Source organism: Populus trichocarpa, chromosome 9 (genome assembly GCF_000002775.5).
Source record: "Populus trichocarpa isolate Nisqually-1 chromosome 9, P.trichocarpa_v4.1, whole genome shotgun sequence".
NCBI classification, from domain to species: domain Eukaryota; kingdom Viridiplantae; phylum Streptophyta; class Magnoliopsida; order Malpighiales; family Salicaceae; genus Populus; species Populus trichocarpa.
Window position 1 is genome coordinate 9,603,934 of NC_037293.2, and position 15,598 is coordinate 9,619,531.

At 35.8% G+C, this 15,598-nt stretch overlaps 3 protein-coding genes across 6 annotated transcripts; 2 read left to right on the forward strand and 1 right to left on the reverse strand.

Moving 5' to 3' along the window:
- Positions 1-776: 776 nt before the first annotated feature.
- Positions 777-4,526, forward strand: LOC18102133 (uncharacterized). Of its 2 annotated transcripts, none has more exons than XM_024608821.2 (4): positions 777-1,407; positions 1,496-1,645; positions 2,276-2,684; positions 2,979-4,526. In XM_024608821.2, the coding sequence occupies exons 1-4, from the start codon at positions 1,063-1,065 to the stop codon at positions 3,770-3,772; spliced, it is 1,698 nt and encodes a 565-aa protein (XP_024464589.2). In that variant the 5' UTR covers positions 777-1,062; the 3' UTR covers positions 3,773-4,526. The 2 variants fall into 2 exon arrangements, with proteins under 2 accessions (XP_024464589.2, XP_024464590.2); XM_024608822.2 differs by having other exon boundaries at positions 780-1,407; positions 2,276-2,669.
- Positions 4,527-7,480: 2,954 nt separating this feature from the next.
- LOC127905777 (dolichyl-diphosphooligosaccharide--protein glycosyltransferase 48 kDa subunit-like) lies at positions 7,481-11,547 on the reverse strand. The gene is made up of 8 exons (XM_052455830.1): positions 11,467-11,547; positions 11,283-11,336; positions 11,089-11,187; positions 10,519-10,553; positions 9,964-10,039; positions 9,729-9,800; positions 9,527-9,652; positions 7,481-9,434 (listed from the first exon to the last, which is right to left on the reverse strand). The coding sequence occupies exons 1-8, from the start codon at positions 11,545-11,547 to the stop codon at positions 9,297-9,299; spliced, it is 681 nt and encodes a 226-aa protein (XP_052311790.1). The 3' UTR covers positions 7,481-9,296.
- Positions 11,548-13,030: 1,483 nt separating this feature from the next.
- LOC127905788 (NEDD8-conjugating enzyme Ubc12-like) lies at positions 13,031-14,997 on the forward strand. 3 transcript variants are annotated; one of them, XM_052455911.1, is made up of 6 exons: positions 13,031-13,199; positions 13,384-13,497; positions 13,860-13,968; positions 14,174-14,252; positions 14,332-14,448; positions 14,527-14,997. In XM_052455911.1, exons 2-6 carry the CDS (start codon positions 13,389-13,391, stop codon positions 14,662-14,664), a joined length of 552 nt encoding a protein of 183 aa, XP_052311871.1. In that variant the 5' UTR covers positions 13,031-13,199; positions 13,384-13,388; the 3' UTR covers positions 14,665-14,997. The 3 variants fall into 3 exon arrangements, with proteins under 3 accessions (XP_052311871.1, XP_052311870.1, XP_052311869.1); XM_052455910.1 differs by having other exon boundaries at positions 13,032-13,302; XM_052455909.1 differs by lacking the exon at positions 13,031-13,199 and having other exon boundaries at positions 13,345-13,497.
- Positions 14,998-15,598: the final 601 nt, after the last annotated feature.

A 15,598-nucleotide genomic window follows, 5' to 3' on the forward strand; every position in this document is an offset into this window, starting at 1 on the left:
AATTTGTTCACTGATACATATTTCACAGTTAGAGTGTATTTGATTTGAAAATCTATAAATTGTAGGCTGGAGAAAAAAAAAAGAAAAGAACAAGGTAGAATATATAAATAAATCAATTTCTTAAAGTGCTTTAACAAATTTTAATATTTATCTTCATGATTTCTTTGTTGATTTTTTTTTTAAATACAATATGAAAACTTGCATTCTGTCCAATAAAAAAATAAATTTATGTTTTTTAATGATATTTATTTAGTGCTTTTTACGAGGATCTATTTAGAAAATCAACACTTTAATTAATGTACGGGGCTTGAGTTGCATCTCCCATAAATAATATAGGAAATCGTTCGGAGGGAGTGATATTTTGTCTTTTAGCTATCAAGAGGGTTTGTTTTTCCTACTGATTTATTGAATTTTAATTTTTAAAATCATTTTTTAGACAAATTGATTTTTTAAATATATCTTATAAAAGATGCACTAATGATTTAATTGTTTCTTATTAAAAAAAACTTAATCTTGGTCAACGTATCAACCAATCTAAAATATCTGGATTTATGATGTTTTTAAAAATTTAGTGTAAATCATGTTTTTAAAAATTTTAATTTTTTTTTAAAATAATATTTTTATATATTTTTAGATTATTTTAATATAGTGATGCTAAAAATAAATTTTAAAAAATAAATTTTTTAATTTTAATACAATTATAAATATAAAAACATTTTAACAATCATCCCTGTTATAATTAAAAATATACCCCAGGTCATCTTCTCATTCTCATGATGATCCAAAAGGAAAGCGAGAGAAAAAAACATTGAGAGGTGGAGTGGACTGTGGAGAGCACATCCTGCCTCATGTGCCTCTCTCTGGACTATATAGCAATGCACTAGCTTTCTTAGCTCATACCCAAGCCAAGGCTGTCCACCGTCACTTCCCTTCTCTCATGTCTAATCACAGAAGAAAGTTCCCTCCAGTCAGTGTCAACCAAAATAAAAGAAGCAAACTCGGTCCCTTGGTCTCCCCTCCTTCCTCTTCTCCTCGAAGGAAACCAGAGAGTCGGTGGAAGTGATGGCGTGTGGGAGCCACGAGTGTCATGTTAGCGATCCAATTTCCTCAACTCCACCACAAGCATCACCCTCTGCTTCCCCATCTCCTCAAAGGAACCCTAAAGAGCATGATCAATGCTTTATGTGCAAAAGGCTTGGCCACTGGTCCAAAGATTGTCCCAACAAAACCCCCCGAAAATCACTGGCCTTAAGCCCTGGATCATCCTCCTCGACTTCAGTGCAGGTTCCTGATCTTCCAGTGGTTCGATGCCCTTGTGGTGGGGGCACTTGTAGAGTTTCAACTTCGAACACCGTTAAAAATCCTGGCAGAAAGTTCTATGCTTGCCCTGTTGATCAAAGAACATCGGTTAGTACAGTACTCTTGTCCAGTCTTCACCTCATGCCCCACCTTTCCCTTATTTCTTCTGCATTGCTCTTTTGTTGTTAATTTTTAGGGTAGTTGCGGATTCTTCAAATGGAGTGACGACATTGCTGCTAGATTTAAACCCCCTATGTGTCCATGTGGTGCCGGGTCATGCAGTTTAAATATCGTATCAAGTGGTCCAGACAGAGGCCGATGGTATTTTGCTTGCCGGATTAAGAAGGTGTGCTCTTTGACTTTTGCTTCGCTTTCCTTTTCAACAATTTTCTAACCTGTTTTGAGTTCTGGGTCTTCATTTTTTCCCTCAACAATATGCCATCTGTTCATAATGATTGTGACGGGCTGGTGCTGTTCTTCGTTGATCTTATTGGACTCGACGCTTCCATGTTCTCCAGATCATGCTCTATCGTGTTCGTAAAGTCCACATCACATTTTAATCAACCGTTGAGATTTTTACTCATTAATAGTGGGTCGTTGTTTCATATTTGATGTGAAGATTAAACACAAGCCTTACTGTTGATCTGTATTCAACAATTTAGATTTAAAGAACTTGCTATGTCGTATTTTCAAAGGCAAGAACATGAAACTGACTTAATAACGGCAGTCCCACTCTAAATTTTCTCAAGAAAAGCTAAGAAAGTTCCTGGCCACAGCCGGGCATCACCTCTGGAGAATAAAGCTGTTTTTCTAATGCTTTCCAATAATTGATTGTAGCTGTAAACTCTTGGTCTTTGGGCGAGATGGTCGAAGTTAAAACACAGTTATTAGTTTTTACTTGTGTGTTTCTCCATACTTTTGCCTGTGTTTGTAATGCTTGTCTTGATCTAAGTAAAGTGGTTTGATTTTGATACAGAACCATGGAGCTTGTAAATTTTTGCAGTGGGCAGATTCTGAAGGGAATAACATGCAGAATATGCAAGGAGATGAAAGCAAGGGATACCCTGCCCGTCGGTCCTTGTTGACTGTAAAAAATGAACTGTGCACGGAAGACAATAAGAGTTCTGATATTGAGTTGGAGTCAACAATGGTGAAGAGTGTTGATAATTATCCTATTTCATCCATGGATCCACCTATCAGAAAAGATGAGGTCCTTGTTAGGGACCTGGTCATGCAGGACTCCGAGTCTTGCGAAATTGTGTCAGGGACAGCACTTGAAGTCCCACCACCAATACCCAAGCCTGAGATTCCTTGCCAAGAACCAGAGTTCTCTTTGCAAATTTCTAATGCAAGGGACACAAAAATTGAAGGTGTATATTTTTTGGGTACTTGATTTCTTTGTTTATTGCTGTCAGTTTGTTTTGATCATTTGCATGATCCCCACTATCATTTCACAACATTGAGTTCATTTTTCATTTTGGTGGTTGACTGATGATGTTTATCAGTTTTTACAAATTCATACCCGTGTTTGATTGGGTAGGGTTGCTTTGACCTCACTTATTGGTTCCTAAAAGAGCCCCATGGTGAACCCCATCTTTTGCCGTAAATAATGTCCATTCATTTGTTCAGCTGTTTTCCTTCCTCAAATCTTCAGTTCTAACACCCCTGTTCTGTAACAGGCACTTCTCCTTTTGATCCTGTTATAGAAGATGTGGGTGATATTGAAGCCCTGGCTCTCTTAGCAGGCAGTTCATCAAATGATGATGAAAGTGATATACAGCAAGGTCCATTTCTACAATCTCCTAGAGAGGATGCTGAGCATCCAAATGGTATTTTTCAGGAGCCTTCAGGGATGCAAACTGTGGTGGAGAACAGTGATACATCAAAGTTAGCCTTGAAAACGTTTGGGCAAGTTTTGCTCGACATTCTGCAGTCTATGGATCAGACTCAGCATGAAACAATGTTGAAGGTGGCAGAAAACACTTTTGATTCTTTGCGCCATCTCTCAATTGACTATGCATCTTTTTCCAAGGCTGTGAGGGAATACATTGAATGCAAATCAAAACTGGCTGGAATTGAGGAGTCCATGGGCGCAGACTCTTCTTCAGAAGAATTCCTTGGCCATTACAATGATAAGAAAACCCAGTTTGACAACATCTCTCAGCGCCATGTGGAGGCAGTATCTGCTTATGAAGCTTCCGAAAACCACCTCCAATCACTTCGCTTAGAAGTTACACGTGTCAAAAACATGCTTCTTCAACTGGAGAAACAATTGACTTACTGTGAGGCTGAGACTTTGAGGTGCAAGTCTTGTGTTACTGAAATTTCTAACCATAAGTCAGAATCAGAGAGAAGCTTGGATGCTGCATGTGAGAAAATGGAAGAAGCTTTGAAACTTGAAGACGAGAGGGATTCATTGGTATATGCAGCAAATGCAGCATTAGAGAATGCAAGGGTTCAGCTTCTTCAGTGACACCACAAAACTTTCGATTTGTTTCTGCAGTACCAAACAATCTAAGTTACATTGTCTGTATGTGTATGTATGTACATACTTGTAAGCGAATCTAGCAACTTAAGGCATGCTCCTTGCACTTGTAAACAATTAGACCTGTATGGTATGTATAATGTTACGATATGTCATCCCAAGTAGTCTAATGTAGATTATGCTGCTTGTCTCTCGGAACTGACAGCTAATGTTTTAGTTGTTTGAAAGAAGGAACAAAGTGCTGACGTGGCTAAAATGGGTGAAGGTTAAAAACTGAAGGAGCCAGCGAAGGCAACCCCGGTTGTTTTTTGCAGGATAATGGTGGTTTCTGGCGACATGGTTTATGGCAACCTGGTGATTTTTGGGCTGCTTTTCTCGGTTTGCAATTAGCTTGGTAGCGAAGGGTGTTGAAAGACCGAATTAGAGCTTGAATGGGTTAATTATTGTTGGGACTATCACTGACACCAATGCCGCTACTATGTGTGGTCCTTCGTTCCAGCGAATTATGGATATGGTAAACTGGGATTGGAAAATTCAGGTCAACCATTCATTCAGGAGGGAAGGTAATGGTCTAATAGCTGGATTGTCCACGTCTTTGAAGTTTTAAGTTTATTCATATTTGGTCTTTGTAGTGTTAGGTTTGTTTGATTGAGTCATCACACTTTATTTTTATAATATTTCAGTATGGGGACTGTAAAGAGTTCTGTTTTTTTGGTTTTGATAATAGTTTTGCAGTTAAAAATGGACTTATTGAAGTTCTAGGATGTATTTGGGGTGGTGTTTTCAAGCGAGTAATCGGTTTGTGGTTCTGAAAACTTAATTGGATCTTGATTTTGTTTTTGTTTTTTCATTGAAAATTGTTTTATAGATCTGACAAGGGTTTTATACGAAGAACAAAGTTTTTGATAAAAAACGTATTGCTCAAAAAATAAAAAATACCTTCTCTCTTAAATTTAAATCATTTGAATTCCTACAAGTTTCTAGGTTACATGCTTTAAATTTGTTTTGAAAAAACCATCTTAATGATGAATTAGTCATGGTTGTGTGAAATAAAAAATAAATGAATAAATAAAAACAGAAGATTTTGACAGAATATATATTTTTTATTTATGAATTTAAATTGTTAATTTTCTTTTTCAAGTATTTATTTTAATGTTTATAAAGGTAAATAAAAATAGGTTTTGAGTATATATAGACTCGTACATTGTGTGAGAAAAAAAATATAAAATAGGGAATCATTTGTTTTTTATAGCTCGAACTTGAGTCTTGACTCAAGGCTGTTAGATTGATCAAGAGGATTATGAAAAAAAAAAAAAAAACCCAATCAAGCACGTAGGGCATGAAAAATATTAGACATCATTTCAAAATATCAAGGTGGTGGGTGGCCAGCTTGATTCCGGTTTAGCATACAGAGCACAGCCCGCAATGCTGTCCTTTTTTTATAGCTGTTTTTTGGTTCATTTGCAGGTGATTATTTGTTAAATTATAGACGGCTTGTCGTTCCCTATCAAAGAGATGAATAAATGACAGGTGGTTTCTGGTGGCACTGGCGTGTAAACCTAATGGGATGGACTTCCTCAATCGCTGTCAGATTTTAGAGACCGGGTTAAGCTGCTGTCTGAAGCAAATACAATAAAAGGCTGTAGCATGATAGTTAGGAGTCTCGTCTTTTTTTTTATTTTTAATTTTAATCTTATTATTATCTCTGCCTTCTTCTCCTTGTGAAAAAAATTATCACTCGTAATAATGTCTCAAGTCTTACTCATTGAAAAAAAAGAAGTTGTTAAAGACACAAAATAGGATTAAAAAATCATGAACCATTTATTGAAGAAGATACATGGATGTGATGCATGCCTTATTGCTAAATTCAAAACAGCTGAACTGTGCAAGACATTAACTTAGTTTTGCAGCTTCTTTGCCATCATCCACTTGATTCTGACGATTCACATCTGGACCATCGCCACATTTAATTTCACACTCTTTTATACATTTTCCTGGCTCAATTTGAAGCTTGCATTTTTGAACACAGGGAGTAAAGCAGTCTGAAGCAGCCATTCTCGCATTACACAGAACCATCAACACCAGCATCAGGACCAGGAGAATGCTTGCCCGAATACCCTTACCCTCCATGTTGATCTCAATCAAAATTTCTTTCCCTCAGCCTTTAAATCTTTGTAGTCAGGGCCCTTGAATCCTTGTACACTACATATATATATAGCGGATTGAGTGATTATATTTCAACGAATATGGACATAAATCTCACAAATCTCGATGTAAATGGAAGGAAAAGGATTGAGTAATCATTATAGGCTGAATGAAATCGTTAGGTATATCTCATCGAATATCGATATAAATGGAAGGCAATTTCACAGATTCTAAATCTCGATGTCAATGGAAGGAAATGGGAATTTAATTTGTTTCCTGTATGATTAGCGATACAATTAATATACTAGCAAACAGGAGAACAAGCGGAGAAGGGAACAGCTATTGACACTCCCCGATATACCATCGGCAGTCGGCCCCCACGCCTTTCTTTGCAAAGGACGAAATTATTTTTTTAAATATTTCAAAGTTTGATGCTTGAAAGACTTAACTCGTGATGGGTCTCTTCAGTCTTGCTGTGTTGTTACATGAAAGCATTGTTTGATTACTAATTATTGTATGGTGCTGGTATATCTGTGGTTAAATCTTTTATTATACCAATGACAAATAAATACTATGATGTATTAAAAATATTCTAAAAAATATATTTTATTTACCTATTAAGTGATTTATGATTCTTTAAATTCATATGAGAAGTGTATATGAGAATGGTTCTTTAATTTAAAAAACTACAAAAAAAAAAAAAAACAGTTAAATAGAATGATAATATATATAGACACATAGTTTTTAAAAAATCAATAAATAATATATATAAAGAATTTTGAAACATAATTATATAAAACACTAGCATTCTAGGTATGAGTAATAAAAAAGTTAATGGAGAAAGTTGTCATTTTAATTAAAATAAAAATGGACTCAACAATAGGAAGTTATGCTTTTGATTAGGGTGCGTTAAAGGACCAGATCTTGACTTGAATTTTATTTGACTTTGATGTAATTAAACAGATTTGGTATACAATTTTTATGATTCTAGTCTAATTATGATTAACACGTTTTATAGAATGAATCAAATATTAATCAACTTGGATTCGATCCAATAATAATCCAATCTGGAATTAATATCAATATTATTTTTATTTATAGAGCATATCACTTTGCTCAAACTCAATAACAAAAAAAATATTTCTTTCAAGCATGCTATTCTATTCTTTATTTAGTATATATATTTCAACTAATAACTATTTTCGAGTTAGTTGTAAATAAAAAATCAACTAGTAATTTCTTTCACTATTTTCTTGAAAGGTGATTTCAAGAAAAATCTTTCCATAAATTGTTCTATACAAAACAATAGGCATGGAAGTTAATTAAGAAGATCGTCATATTTGATTTTTTATATGAATTGAAAACGTCAATTATTGATATGCCATATCACTACTGCTTATTCGTGTGTGTGTGTGTGTGTGTATTTTTTTTTTTTATTTTTAAATTACCCCTTTCCAATTATGAGTATTTTATCAAATGAACTTTAATTAAAAATATTGTAGAAAAAATGGAAATAATTTTATTAGAAAATCATTCTGTAACAAACAAAAATGGAAAAACAGAGAAATTTTTTCAGAATTAAGAGGTATACTAATTAAGTTGTCGTCTGCCATGAACCCATAACACGAGCGACCAAGTGATTCTTTGACCATTCAATCAATGACGCATCAAGATTGTAATTATCTATCAATGCCATTGCTTATAAACAATTCCAACCCATAATGTTCCTTCTTTTCAATTTCTCTCCCTCCCCCTCTTCTCTACCTCTGTGTGTCACGGAAGGCCAGTCATATAGCATTCTCAAGCAAAAAAAAATACATACGAACAACTCAAAGTTTGGCTTGTAAACTAGCTAATTGACTTCATTCAACTTGTTTAAACCACAAGAAGCTAACAAGTCAAGCAACAACATAAATATTAACAAGAACGTATATTTTGGAACCCAGCAGACCCAGGATCTTTTAAACTAATGCAGAGATAAATCCCTTGCTCCCTCCAAGCAAGACAGGTTGCATTTTCAATATGATGCCCATACCTTTGTATGGAGGAAACCAATAGTCCCTGGGTATTGTGGTTCCAAATCTTAGCAACTAGGGTTCAAGCATTGACACCAGCACAGCAACAGAAATCTTTCCATGGAGGAAATGATAGATTCTATATTAAGAACAAGCTTAACTAGGTTTGATAAAGAGCTATTCTTGGACAAATCAATAAGCAAGTCTGAAGAGAATTATTGAATAAAGATCCAGCTTAGGCCCAGTCCACGTTAAACCAAGCCAGGGGTGAATACCAAAATGCTCATCATATCAACTTCCATTGCCCAACCAAGAAGGAGTAATATGTGGTTAAGGATATGAATGGTTAATGAGAAGTTCAAAGACTAATATCCCAGATTCTAAAAAGACGAGTACTGGCAGACGACCTGAAGGGGTCTATAACCTAAACTCCAGTGATGTAACAGATAAAATGACTTTGATGGCAGGGTTTTAAAAATGAAAATGGCTAAGAGTGGTTTAGAGAGGAGCAATACCATAGAAAATGCAGCTCCATAGCAGGGGTAAGCTGCTGGTATAAATCTCTCATATTCATTATGTCTATAGGGCCGGACTGGAATATGCAATTCAATTTTCAAAAACCCACGGCATCAACAATAGCAGCTCTAGCAGAAAAAGACACTGTACTTATTCAATACTCAGCAGACTATAATACTGAATATAAATGAAATACAAATTGTCAGTATTGTTGAACTTAAGAGGTTTGTAATGAATTTGATTAAGTTGGCAAGATTTCAAGCTACTGTGCCATTTATTTTCCCCTTTTTAACTATAACTTCAACCGGTAGCTAGGCAACATATGAAAAAGATGCATGAAGAAAAGTATAAGCAAAGGTGCACGTACTTTGTTCGTCCTGCCTTGTTATAAGTTAACAAGATCCCAAGCAACCACCTATTATGCAATGAAAGTCAAAAAATACAGCAGAGATCAAAGAAGGCATGCAGGTTTCACATGAACAAGACCAGATGATTATGAAAAAGGCATCACACACCACTGCAGAAGCCTTTAGTCCAATCAATTAGAAATTCCTTTTTGAAGAATCTGTAATTTAAAATGCTAACTTTAAAAATCAGTTATTATTATGGACTCTCCCATAACATTATATACACGCACTTGTAAATTATCACATGAACTTTTGGCACCATCCATTAATGTTCATTGATTGCTTAGTTAAATCCATGCAGGTGGATTTTGCGCCTTACAATAAAGCATTAGAGTTATTGTTTCCCTCTGAATTGCCAAGGGAATTAAAATTAAAAAGTTCACATTAATGGTTAAAAGGGGTTCCAAACCAAAGGTGTCATAAAAAATGCTAACCATGAAGTAGGAGAAGAAATTTAATTACCTGCTTTGATAGGGATAAGCTTGAACAACCAAGTCTTTGGCACTCCATCTTGAACTGGAAAACCCCATACACATCTGGAACCTTGAAAGATGTGAAATACAGACCCTGCAGTACATATAATTACGAAGCAAAAACCTCAACAATGGAGGAAACCAAAATTCACATGCATATACATGCTCAATAATCAACTAGCTTACTTTTGTATCTGTTGACAAGGTTTTCAAAACATAGGGGCTCATCATGTAAAACTGCACTTGAACATCATCTGCCACATATGGTTCACAGCTTGCTCCAGACCACACATATATTTCAACAGAGTATTCCTGCAACCAAAGCTTATCCACAATTTATTTCTCCAGTTCTAACAAAAAGAGAAAAAAAACAAGAGAGAAATATTACCAATTCATCTTTGATCCTGTAAATTGCAGGTTCATCAGCTTCCCCAACTTCGTGGTGTCTTACATCTACAGCCTGTAAATCATGAACTGTCTTAAATAAATGCATTAATAAGGACATAAGGTGATCACAAGTAACCAACAAGAAAATAGCAATTTTCATTTCCTAGTGTTCAGAATGAGTTCATGTTCGGCAATATTAAGAGATCATACCAAAATACAAATGAAAACATCCTCACCTTAAGATGACCTCCATCATGGAAAATCCATTTGTTGAGTTCAGTCAAGAACTGCTCATTTCCGGATTTCACATGTCTGGTATCAAAAAATAAAATTAACTTGCTGTCAATAGCATCTGCAAGATTTTTTCAGCATGATAAAAACATTCATTTGAAGTTCACGTTCATAACTAAGTCAGACGCATGTGCCGAAAACCAAGTAAGAAGAAGTCCCAAATTGTAGTTTTAATAGACACCAATAACTACATTGTCATTACTGCCCTTGACAGATAATCACATCAAACAACAAAAAGAAATAAAAATTAGTAAGCCATGTGTTTCTTCCAGTCCAGAAAAAACCACCTGAATTCTGCAAAAAGCAACAGAATTCCACAACCTTCCTATAACCTCACTTCAGTAAGTTAATCCTTTCTTGTAGTCATTTTTTTGTCAGGTTTTCTGGTGTCCACATCCATCTTCGCACTCTTTTAATGAACATAGTAACAGTTTCATATGGATCACAGAACATATTTAAACGATGATAAAAAAAAAAAGGCAAGTTAAGGCTTCACTGACTTGGTTGAGCTCCCTGGCTTCTGCACCCCAGAGATCTAAAGAATCTGAAAATGGAGCCAAGCCAATCTGAAAATGGGTACACAATGAGAAAATTTGTTCACCTAAGAACTGCCACATACTGTTGCTGAACATGCTTAATGAGCCAGCAATCAAAATTCGTGCATTATTCCTTGCCTGAAAGGAAAGGAAAGGAAAGCACGGGCAATTTTTTTCTTTGAGATGTTACATGCAGGCATACCGAATCATTTTATTCTTTGAGTTTACATACGAATCTTGCTTTCTCTTTGCTTCTTTGTTGCATTAGGAAGTTTTCTTGTATCCTTCCATAATTGATAACAATATCTTGAAATGTTGCCTGATATGTGTTAACCCAGCCGTAGATTGATATTCAACAAAAGATTAGCAGAGCATAGATAATAGCATAGCATGGAAGCAAATATACATATTCAATAAAATAAAACAAGAAAAAGTCATAAAAATATCAAGATAGCAATTATAAAAACATTATGGCAAGTTAATAAGACAAAATCTAGAAGACAATAGAGAACAAAAGGTTGCACATGAACATACTAAAGAGATTGCAGAACCAGTGAGTTCTGGAGGACTTGACATCGCAGACTTGGGGTTAGCAGAACATGCAGCTGGAGAAGCCGAAATAACTTTTAATACCTAAAAACTCCACACATTTTGATAAACAACTTAAGGTAAAACAGTCGTTTAAGCTTCAATTCTGCCAACAGTTACAGAAAATAAATCCAGATTACCAAGCTATTTGCAGCATTTACCGTATGTGCAACCCCTTCAAAAAGCACAGGAGCCTATACCAGATTCGTAAAAGAACTACTGATAAGAAATTAAAACAAAACCATCACTAGCATAGCAACACGAGCATCAACATCAAAACTTCTGTAATTGTTTTACTTCAATATTGTCACTTCCCAAAATCACCTTAGAATTAATAAAACAAGCAATCAATGTATGATCTCCTTCAGTATCCGACACCGCATAGCTAATATGATCTATAACCATTGCTGCTGGATCCTACACCAATTAGACTAAATTACACTACTACGTTTAACACTAAACAAATGATAAAAAAAACTTACAATTAAATAATTAACACCAATCTCTGGCTATTTCGCGAATTAAATCAGACAGGTTAGCATCCGCTCCAATAATCAAATGACCATAATCAATAAAATTAGCAATCGCAGCGATATCAATCGATCCTCCAAAACCTAACCGGAAAACTAGAAGGGATCACAGTGTGACTGGCGGTCGAGAGGGGCAAAAGAGGATTAGAGCTTCGTATATTGGCCTTAGCGTTGGAGTGAGAGTTTGGGATCGTCAGCGAGTCTGAAGTCAAGGTTAAAGTTGTTGCGGGATTGGCGGGAGTTGAAGAAGAGATGTGGGGAGTTGAGTGCGAAGTCGTCGAGTAAGATGAGAATGCGGCGGTTGGTTGGAGAGTCGGGGGAGGAGGACGTGGTGAAGAAGGGGAGGATAGTTAGGCGAAGGAGAAGGTTTATGGCCATTTTGGAGGTGATGGGGTTTAGACTTTAGAGTGGGAGAGTGAGAGGCCGGGGATTTGTTAAATTGTTGGAGTTTTGAGCGGTTTTTTCGTTTACCCGTCGGGGCCGGAGCTGCTTGATAGTGGAAATGTAAGGGTTTGGTAATTTATGAAAAAATGGTGGTAATTTTCTAAAGGAGAAATAATGGTGGATTATTCAAGGAGTAGATTTCTTTATTTACGAGAATTGTAATGAACAAGTGATAATGTCAATAGATATAACCTAATATCATAAATATTTCCAATGATTAGATTCTGGATTTTAAATTGGTAGGCAGACAAGCACGCATTATGTGCTACACCAGCATCCTTATCTTCTCCGGAGCCTTAACCTTCCATGCCCAGATCCATTTAACATTTGTCTGCAGATTTCTGTTCCTTTGTATCAGCCACAAATAGTCAGACTTCGAGGCGTACACGAAGCCCTCTCGAAGACGATGAAAAGCTTTAAATATTGACCTCCACGTATAGTAGACGCCGAAGCCTGAAATAATTTTTTGAGTTAATTTTTTATTTAAATTCAGACGGGACAAATTTAATAACTATGCAGTAAATAAATCTTAATGGTTTAATCCAATTCGAGAAAGAAATGTCTACAAGATAGCGGAAAAAAAGTGCTACTGTTTATTTTTTTAAGAGTAAATTTTTCTAGCCAGCAAAAGCAAAATTGTTTGCAAAAACATGTTTCCAATAATCGAGAGAGAAAAAAAACACAGAGAGAGTAGTATCACTATTATGGTTGCTCATTTGGAAAAAATGTTTGAAATTATTGTTTTTTAAAATGCTTTTTTTTTAAGAATTTATTAAACTATTTTTTTTAAAAAATATTTTTTTATATTAATATATTATTTAAAGTTATAAAAAATAATTTTAAAATACATTTTTTAATGGCAAAATCAAACGCACCCAGAGGATAAAAGTATTACAACTACGCTGCAAGTGGATGACGATAATTGACGCCGACACGATAGACATAGAGAGAGAAAGCTCATTCTCCCCTTCTCCTTCGTAAACAACGAGCATCTTTAACAAGCTTTCAGGTTCCTTCGTTCTTCATAGCTCCTTCGCTCTCTCATTTGTTCCAAGAAAAGCAGCTAAGCTTTCTTTCTTTCTTGTAACCCATCATCCTAATCTTCGTGTGTTTGTCAAACATTTTGATCAACTCCTGCTGTTTAATTTCTTGATTGGAGCTTTATCGAACTCTTTGCGACACACAGGTGGGTTTTGCTCACGGTTTTCTTTAATATTATTAATTACAGAGATGATGCTGACCCCTGTTTCCCCTTCTTATCGTGAAGGAGAAATGATCAAGCTGTTTAAAGTGAAGGAGAAACAAAGGGAACTTGCTGAAAACGCCAATGGAAAGTCACCTATCAAGAAACAAAGTGCAGGAGAATTACGTCTTCATAAAGGTTGTTCTACCTATGCATCTTCATCACTATCTTTTAATTGCCAATTATGATTGCTTTTATTTAATCCTGCTCGAAAAGCATTATTTTTGTTATATGGGTCTTGCTTGCTTTGTTAAGATTTATACTTTGACGAACTTTCAGATGCTTTCTAGTGTTTTAACTGGGTAGAAGAGAAAGTTTTGATCTTTAGCCTTTTATGGTTGGTTAATGGGCTATCCTTCATGAATTCCGTTGCTGAAACTAGGATCAGCTACCTGGTTGTTATTTTCATTAAGAACTCCATTGCTATTTTAAGTTTCTTGGTTATGACGCACTGGTTTTGGATTTTTCATAAATCTTACGTTAGGGTGTTTCTCTTATAGATATCAGTGAACTGAACTTGCATAAAACTTGTACAATGGCTTTCCCGAATGGCAAGGATGACTTGATGAAATTTGAGGTTACCATTCGTCCTGATGAAGGATATTATCGGTAAGTAATTTCTTAGGCAACGCTCATTTCCATCTTTACTTAGCTCGAAAAATTGGGTGCAAGGCATTCAGGATCCTAAAACTTTCATTTCCTTCCCAATAATCATCTTTTGTTATGTTTTTTGTTTTTTAAGGAATTTTATGCCATGTTTCCTGGGTTATATGTTTCAATTACTTAACTAGATGCACTTCTTTTCCTGTCACAGAGGTGGCACTTTTGTGTTCTCGTTCCAAATTTCATCCATCTATCCTCATGAAGCACCAAAAGTCAAGTGCAAGACAAAGGTAGTTAAGCATGTTCTGTTTTCCATACTCAACAAAATCCTTTTGCCATTAACATAGCTTTGATTGGGATGCGGTGCAGGTTTATCATCCTAATATAGACCTGGAAGGAAATGTTTGCCTCAATATTTTACGAGAAGACTGGAAACCTGTTCTGAATATTAATACAATAATCTATGGACTCTTTCATCTTTTCACGGTATTGCTTTTCTTCCATGATTAGGTTCTTGCTATTTTGTAGGTCCGATTTAGTTGATGTTTGTACTTGTGCATGCAGGAACCTAATCATGAGGATCCCCTCAATCAAGATGCCGCAGCTGTCTTAAGAGATAACCCAAAATTGTTTGAATCCAACGTGAGAAGGGCAATGACTGGTGGATATATGGGACAAACCTTCTTCCCTCGCTGTATCTAGTTGCTGTCCTTGTCGATGGGAAGCATCAAGCTCAGTGCATGTAGTTCAGGAGATTGCAACTTTGGTCTCATCTCTCTCCCCGTGTGTATTGATGCTAATTCTTCAAAATATTGCAAGGCCAATGTGAAGGTGTGTGTATGACAGTGTATTGTTGTGATGTGTCAGATACTGCCTGGAGTATTACTACCCCATTTCTCAATATGAATCGATTCTGCAGCACTGAACTTGAGAATCTAGTCATGTATATATTTCCTTGATGTTGGCTAGGAATAATACTTTCTCCATAGTTCAGTCTTGAAAAACAAGTAATGCATTCATATCTTTTTAAGACTATCTTGTGTTTGTCAAGACCATAGCTGAAATACCAGAGCTGCAGAAATTTTAGCTCTTGCTTTGAATGCATGGTAGTGTCAATAAACAAAGTAGTGCTGCTGATCTTCCTACAAGGCACTCTTCAGAATTTCGCATTTTGAATCAAGACACAAGTAACCCTTTGTTGATTTTGGTTTGTTCTCATAAAAAAGCAGAGCGACTTCTGATTAGGGCATAAAGCTGTTTAAGACTTCTATTGTTTTGTTAGAACACTGCCCAGTGATGGTGACTCGTTTCAAGCTGCTCTTTTTATCTGCTCACGGTGGCTAATGATTTGGGATATCAAACATGATCAAGGCTTCATGTACAGGGTAAACAGCAAGTCTTTCACATTGCAAAACCCAGGCAACATGCTTATGATAGAAAACACAGAAAAGTCATAAGCAAAAAGTTATGTCAAAGAACACAACCTCGCAATTTTTTGATCAATATGGTAGCTCAATCAAATGGTTCATCTGAATAAAAACCGATATAATCAAATGGGCATTTCAAACCATATACAAGGACGTAACACACCAAAGAAACAGGGAGCCAGAAGCTGGGAACGAAAAACGGGCATGGA

Bases quoted from the DNA above. Each gene is read 5' to 3' on its own strand.
- LOC18102133 (XM_024608821.2), top strand. From the start codon at position 1,063: ATGGCGTGTGGGAGCCACGAGTGTCATGTTAGCGATCCAATTTCCTCA. The intron at 1,646-2,275 runs GTGTGCTCTTTG...ATTTTGATACAG, and splicing joins TTGCTTGCCGGATTAAGAAG to AACCATGGAGCTTGTAAATT. The intron at 2,685-2,978 runs GTACTTGATTTC...GTTCTGTAACAG, and splicing joins TGAAGGTGTATATTTTTTGG to GCACTTCTCCTTTTGATCCT.
- LOC127905777 (XM_052455830.1), bottom strand. From the start codon at position 11,547: ATGGTTATAGATCATATTAGCTATGCGGTGTCGGATACTGAAGGAGAT. The intron at 11,188-11,282 runs GTAATCTGGATT...TGGAGTTTTTAG, and splicing joins TAAATGCTGCAAATAGCTTG to GTATTAAAAGTTATTTCGGC. The intron at 9,435-9,526 runs GTAAGCTAGTTG...TATGTACTGCAG, and splicing joins CCTTGTCAACAGATACAAAA to GGTCTGTATTTCACATCTTT.
- LOC127905788 (XM_052455909.1), top strand. From the start codon at position 13,347: ATGATGCTGACCCCTGTTTCCCCTTCTTATCGTGAAGGAGAAATGATC. The intron at 13,969-14,173 runs GTAAGTAATTTC...TTCCTGTCACAG, and splicing joins CCTGATGAAGGATATTATCG to AGGTGGCACTTTTGTGTTCT. The intron at 14,253-14,331 runs GTAGTTAAGCAT...GATGCGGTGCAG, and splicing joins AAGTCAAGTGCAAGACAAAG to GTTTATCATCCTAATATAGA.